This window comes from Aphanomyces astaci (assembly GCF_000520075.1).
Source record: "Aphanomyces astaci strain APO3 unplaced genomic scaffold supercont1.15, whole genome shotgun sequence".
Lineage (NCBI taxonomy): Eukaryota > Oomycota > Saprolegniomycetes > Saprolegniales > Verrucalvaceae > Aphanomyces > Aphanomyces astaci.
Window position 1 is genome coordinate 691,968 of NW_009798278.1, and position 7,243 is coordinate 699,210.

Consider the following 7,243-nt stretch of genomic DNA (forward strand, 5'->3'; position numbering starts at 1 on the left):
TGTTTTGTATGGGACAGTTGAGGGTGTGCCCTTTATTGCATATCTGGACACAGAAGTATAACGTTATAGGGTTGGTATTTGTTTCCGAAATATATTAAAGATTACAGTATCCGGATAACTTCGAGAAATTTCTACGGACATCAATTGTTGGAGGAGATCCAAATGCATTCGAAATCCTATCCAAGTGTTTGTTTGCCACCGCGCGACATCATCCACTGGAAGCAACATGGTAAGACTACGGGATCGTGGCGACGGGAAGCAACTGCATGACGATGGTCATCATGTGACGATTACCTTAACGTAGAGCGTAAAGACACAGACAGAAGTTCGGGACATCACACGCATCGAGCGGATCGGGGCGCACTCCCACATCCGTGGCCTGGGGCTCGACGACGCGTTGGAACCGCGCAATGTAAGCCAAGGGATGGTTGGTCAAACCGATGCGCGCAAAGCCGCGGGTATCGTCTTGCGCATGATTGAAGAAGGCAAAATTGCCGGTCGCGCGATCTTGTTGGCAGGCAAACCGGGCACGGGGAAGACGGCGATTGCGATGGGGATTGCGCAGGCGCTGGGAGAAGACACACCGTTCACGACGATTGCTGGGAGCGAGGTGTTTTCACTGGAAATGAGCAAGACGGAGGCTCTCACGCAGGCGTTTCGTCGATCCATCGGTGTGCGCATCATGGAAGAAACCGAGATCATCGAGGGCGAGGTCGTCGAGATCCAAGTAGACACCCCCACCGGCGGCGCTGGCGACAAGATTGGACGTCTGACGTTGCGCACGACGGAGATGGAGACTGTGTACGACTTGGGCGCGAAAATGATCGACCAGCTGACGAAGGAGAAGATTGAAGCGGGTGACGTGATCACGATCAACAAGGAAAGCGGGAAGATCTCCAAGCTCGGCCGGTCCTTCACTCGATCCAAGGACTACGACGCCATGGGGCCGCAGACGCGCTTCGTGCAGTGTCCGGTACAGACATTAGCGGCATCTCTTCCTCGTCGGTCGTCCTTCCTAAATGGGGAATCATATGCGTAGGAAGGGGAGCTGCAAAAGCGCAAGGAAGTGGTGCACGTCGTGAGCTTGCATGAGATCGACGTGATCAACTCGCGGTCGCAGGGGTTCCTGGCGCTGTTTGCCGGGGACACGGGCGAAATCAAGGACGAAGTCCGCGAACAGATCGACACCAAAGTCAGCGAATGGCGCGAGGAAGGCAAGGCGACGATCGTGCCCGGCGTGCTCTTTATCGACGAAGTGCACATGCTTGACATCGAGTGCTTCTCGTGGCTCAACCGCGCGCTTGAAAGCGACTTGGCGCCTGTCTTGATCATCGCCACGAACCGAGGTACGTCGTGTTGTACATATATATATATATATATACTGGTATATATTGTGCTTTTCAGTCAAATTTGCCTATATTTTTTGGGGATTGATGAAATCGCCAACTAATCGAGCAAAGGAGTATGATTGGCTACAAAGAATACAGGTTGAAATTTGATTGGTTCAAAAGATAGATTGATTGTAGTATTGCAGTCACAAAGATACCTCTTGAAGTTTGTTTATATGAAATTTCGAAGGTCCGACGATTGTTCAACCAACCGTTGTAGGAAATTTTGAGTAGAACACACAATATATATATATATATATATGGGCCTCGAGAAGGGGGAAAGACTTATGCGACGGATGATGTGTAGGCATCACGCGCATCCGCGGCACAAACTACAAGAGTCCGCATGGGATTCCCATCGACTTGTTGGATCGATTGATGATCATCTCCACGAAACCATACACCGAGTCGGACGTGCGCAAGATCCTCAACATCCGATGCGAAGAAGAGGATGTGGAAATGTCGGACGACGCCAAGGACCTGCTCACGCGCATCGCGATGGAAACGTCGTTGCGGTATGCCATCCACGTCATCATGACGGCGTCGCTCGTGTGCACCAAGCGAAAGGGCACCGAGGTCGAAGTGGTCGACATCAAGAAAGTGTACTCGCTCTTTGTCGACGTCAAGCGCTCCACGCAGTTCTTGATGGAGTACCAGCACGAGTTTATGTTCAACGAAATCGAAGACGACGACGAAGATGACGAGATGGCGTAGATGGACCGAGAGGACACGCGGGAAACCTGTTGAAGAATAATAAACCATTGTAAACGCCACGGGATGACCACCTATACTAGCGTTTCATGGTGTACATACCGGTACCTATTTGTACATATGTACTGGGTACTTACAGCACGAATGTCAAGCCTTTCATGCTTTACCTCGCTCATCTGGGCCTCCGAGGCGTGATATGACGCAGGCAATTTTAGCCCTCGACAGGGACGCCGACGCCACGCTAGTTAACGAGTTGGGACCAAATACAGTGCATATTTTTCTTCTTGATAGTCCACTTGAGAGTTTTCAGTCACATTTTCCAGGATTGGAAGTTATATTATTTATAACGTATACTACGTAGTACTTAATGTAGTTAAACCAAAAAATCTGAATTAGTGTAGTCAAAGTGGATCTGGTATCATTTCAAAAATAATATTGTCGATTTTCTTCAAATTTCCCAATTTTGCATGGTTCGTTCACGACGTTGTCAACTGAAGAGAAGTACAATGTGGTCACACTTATCATGGTTAATTGGGATATCATGCTGGTAAACGAGCATTATATTTTACAGTTCAGCAGTACTAGTACCCAGCTTGTAAATAACGTTAACGGCCAATTATTGCCCCAATATCGACGAAAAATTGAAAAATCAGATGTACAGTACTGCGGCGGTCAATGGCGTGGGTCCTAGCGAGTTGTACATGATGACATGGGTCGTACCTGGGCCGGTGATGGCGCGGGTGTTGGGCGGTATGTATGCCGCAGTCCATAATTTAAGACCTGTGGTGGTGCAGCGTACTACACCTTTTTGCGGTTAATTTCAGCTTTTTTTCACTATATTTCGCTAAACTTGCAGTATATTTCATCTGACCACCGATATATTTCGGTTATCTCCATTTACTACGTAGTAATTTCGTGACGACCTCAAACGTCACGTTTATATTTCACCAAGCCAGCTGTATAATTCGACCAACTATCGTTTACTGTTAATTTCACTTTTCGCCAATATATTTCCAGCAGCCGATATATTTCGACCGTCATCGGTTTCGTTACCCTTGCAAGTGCCACTGATACATGTATGTGACTCATGGAATTCCTTTACGACCGTACTTCGTCCTATAGAAAGGTTTTGCCGCTTGTGCGCACATCCACCGTGCGTTGGACTCCTCTCGACGACGTCGCTTGTGCATAACCTAGTTATGCCACAGGAGTCCAATGCACGGCGGAACTTCGGTCTGGTTATCTTTGACTTTTGCGACCTTAGGCAAACACTGTTCTAACGTAACGTCATTGATCTAACAAGTAAAACAGGCATCGGTGTCGGTAGCCAAGTTGTCACTTGTCGGTGTAGTAATGGCTATGGAGTCCAACATGCCGACAAGTGGCAAGCGTCACCCAGGGCGTAGGTACAGTAGATATTGATAGTATACAGTACCACCAGTAACTTTTGCGTTGGGTCTTTTGGCGAAATTGATCGCCTGCTGGGGGAAATATATTGGCGAAAAGTGAAGTTAACATGTAAATGATATGTAGTTGGTCGAATTATACCGCTGGCTTGGTGATATACATATAAACGTGAAGTTTGAGGTCGCCATGAAATTAAATCGAGAGAACCGAAATATATCGGTGGTCTGGTGAAACGTACCACTCCGTCTCAAATCACTGACACGTTTGATGTTTGCCACATAGCGGTTTTATGACCAATCATTGGATTTGTGTGAAATTAGTACTACAGTATAAATCAAAAGAGAAGAATCTTGGCTAAAGGGTCACATAATTATATTGCCATTTTTCCAAAAACTGAGTGTGTATTCTTCAAATAATATCAGCCGCTCAACCCAAAAAGTGCTTTTTCAAATGTTCACCGGACTTGAAGAATGTATGATGGTCTCAAATATATCGAAAACAAGAGGTATCTTCGGCTGTACTAGTATAATTTAATTCCCAGGAAGGTAATCGTTTTAATAAAATTGATTGTTTTCTAATTTCACAACTAATAGAATGTCCAAACACTTTTCAGTGATTTGGGACGGAGTGGTACTGCAAGGTAAGAGAAATATAGTAAATAAAGCTGAAATTAACCGCAAAAAGGTGTAGTAGGTCAGCGGCCGATGGCGACTGTCCGGTGGCGTGTGCTTTCTTGCGGTGTATGTCTTACGGCAGTCGTTGAGAAGTGGGGATGTCTGCGCAGCCGATACAATAACTTAGTATGTTGAGGCTTCGCCAACCAATGCGACATGTTCCGATCCAAAAACGTTTGATTTGGCCCAGTCCTCCACATTGGGCATAACCAGATATATACTAATCGCTGTATAGTATAATTTGTACAAGCTTATATTGGATCGAATGGATCACGAAATGACTCATAATAAGTCCTCAAATTTTGGATACTGTAGTACTACGTAATTTTTTTCATGTCGCAAAGTTTGATTGGCTCCTCTTCCCAAAAGTGCGACCAATAAGAATTCACTTAAGGGCATTTCTCAGGATCGTCCAACAATGGCCGGCGCATTCTGCATTGCACCCAAATTTTTATGAGTCATTTCGCGATCCACTCAATCCAATATAAGCTTGTGCAAATTATAACATACAGCGATTAGTATATATCTGGTTATGACCAATGCGGAAGTTCTGGGCCAAATATGACATTTGGATTGGTAGAAATTTGACACGACGTGAATTGATTGGCTTAGGTGACGTCTTTAATCGATTTGACAATAGTACACTGTATCATGAGTTGTCATGGAATACAAAATTTTGACTTGGTATTTGTATACAGGATAGAGGGGTGAATGAAGACTTTTCTCATTTTTCGACGATGGAGGCAGCGCTTCGAACCATCGCCCAAGTGGAGCGAGGCCCGGACCATCATGGCTTGACGCTCCTCATCATTGACCCTCAGATCGACTTCCATCCTGGTGGAAGTCTTGCGATCCCGACTGCCAATGAGGATGCCGTGCGTACCGCAGCGTTCATTCGTGCGCATACCAAGGAGATCAGCCAAATCATCATCACGCTGGACTCGCACCAACGGCAGCACATTGCCCACGGTGTGTTCTGGCAAGACGAACATGGTGTGAGCCCGTCTCCATTCACGCTGATCCTATCGTCGGATGTCGCCAGCGGCAAGTGGAAGCCACGATCCCCGGAACTCCAAGAGTACGCGTACGAATACACAAAAGCGCTTGAACAAGGAGGGCGTTTCCAGCTGTGCATCTGGCCCGAACATTGCATCATCGGCACCCCCGGCCAAGCCATCGTGGACTCCATTCACAGCGCAGCATTGGAATGGTCGGTCCTGACTCGTCGTCCCATCCACTACGTGAACAAGGGCAGCAACTGCTTCACGGAAAGTTACTCGGCCCTGCGTGCAGATATTGAACTCCCCCATGACCCGTCGACGTCGTTGAACGTTCCGCTGGTCGAGTCGTTGAAGAAGTCGAACGCGGTCGTCGTCTGCGGCCAAGCACGGTCCCATTGCGTCAACTTCACGGTGCGCGATCTCATCAACGTATGGCCCACCGAGCGAGCCAGTGACATTGTTGTGCTCTTGGACTGCACGTCCAACGTCCCCGGGTTCGAGTCCAGCGGCCAAGTACGTCTACCACTCACTTCCTCTACTATGTTCTCACACATGGTATGCAGGCCTTCGTCGACGACATGGGAGCCAAGGGGGTGCGGTTTATTCAGACGACCACCGACGACGCTTTCCTCCCTGCCGCACCACCTCGTGTCGTTTAGGTCGCTCTGCTTTTCAAGATAATCCGCCACTGCTATGACCACCGCCGTAGACTAACATTGTAAACGAGCGATTTAATTCAGTACCCCAAATTCATTTCACGTGTAAATACTACTACTACACCTTTTTGCAGTTAAGTTGGACGAATGCCCGATGTATTTGGCCGTGCGCCCGATATATTTGGTGGTGTGCCCGATGTAACTGGCCATGTGCCCGTTTAATTTGGCACACGGATGTCGTGTGCCCGATATATTTGGCAATGTGCCCGATATATTTAGCCATGTCCCCAAGCAATTGGCCATCTGCCCGATGAATTGTGTCTCATCGAGCAGATGGCCAATTATTTGGGCACACGGCTAATTCGCCAAATATATCGGGCACACGACTTCCGTGTGCCAAATTAAACGGGCACATGGCCAATTATATCGGGCACACCACCAAATATATCGGGCGCACGGCCAAATATATCGGACATTCGTCCAACTTAACTGCAAAATGGTGTACTGGTAACGTAACAGTCCAACTTAAGCATGCCAATCGAGTCCTACCTAGAAAGGCAACTTGGATGCCACATAAAATGGCCGTTTTTCCAAGAATAGTTGCCAAAATGCCAAAATCGAAATGACGTTATTCCTTTTTTCGAGATTTTGTGGATGCCACCAAAGTTGAAACTTTATGCCCCAATTTCCCTGAGAATCGGGTGTTTATGGCATTACAAAGTTTGACCGACTTTTTTATCGAGGTTTGTGTTCGTTGAAGAAGTCTTCACTGGGAAATCGAATAATTTTTCCACAATTCAGCTGGCATCTAGACAAGGTTGTACTAGTACTTCTTTTCTCCTTTTTTCATAGGAAATGAGATTTTGAGAAATTTTTGCAGACAATCGGACCCGCTTGTTTTGAATTGTTTGTGGACAAAGTCGTGTGAATGATGTTGAATCATAACAAGGAACACATGGCACTTCATAGCTCCCAAATAGGCCTGGATTTTGGCTTTATATAACACATCACATAGTATACCTGAGTTACATGCCTTCTACGGCAATGTCACGGAAAAAGTGTTCGTAAATTAGACTTTAACGTTATCGTGGGAGTTTTAACCATCGTCTCGATTTTGCGTTTTTCAGTGGTTTTGGAGGTTGGATGAAAAGCAAACGAAAGGTCGAACTGTTTTTGAGAAAAAAGCGTCGTTTTTTATCCAATCGGATTGGTTCAGTGGCGGTATGTCCACAAGTCGGGGAAGCCGTACACACTCTTCCGCATCAAGCGACCATCCCATGTGTGTCCTCCTCTCACGAGATGGTACGTACATACCAGTACAGCAACTAGCATTACGACATGTAAATGCTATTGCACGTGTCGGCATTGTGTGTTTGCGAGGAGGCGCATTTCCTACATGTATACTA

At 46.8% G+C, this 7,243-nt stretch overlaps 2 protein-coding genes across 2 annotated transcripts; both read left to right on the forward strand.

Annotated features, from left to right (window-relative positions):
- Positions 1-170: 170 nt before the first annotated feature.
- H257_07406 (RuvB-like 2) lies at positions 171-2,184 on the forward strand. Its single transcript, XM_009832918.1, has 4 exons — positions 171-229; positions 305-973; positions 1,040-1,346; positions 1,696-2,184. The coding sequence occupies exons 1-4, from the start codon at positions 227-229 to the stop codon at positions 2,100-2,102; spliced, it is 1,386 nt and encodes a 461-aa protein (XP_009831220.1). The 5' UTR covers positions 171-226; the 3' UTR covers positions 2,103-2,184.
- Positions 2,185-4,917: 2,733 nt separating this feature from the next.
- H257_07407 (hypothetical protein) lies at positions 4,918-5,941 on the forward strand (the record flags this gene model as incomplete). Its single annotated transcript, XM_009832919.1, has 2 exons — positions 4,918-5,694; positions 5,745-5,941. The coding sequence occupies 2 exons, from the start codon at positions 4,918-4,920 to the stop codon at positions 5,838-5,840; spliced, it is 873 nt and encodes a 290-aa protein (XP_009831221.1). The 3' UTR covers positions 5,841-5,941.
- Positions 5,942-7,243: the final 1,302 nt, after the last annotated feature.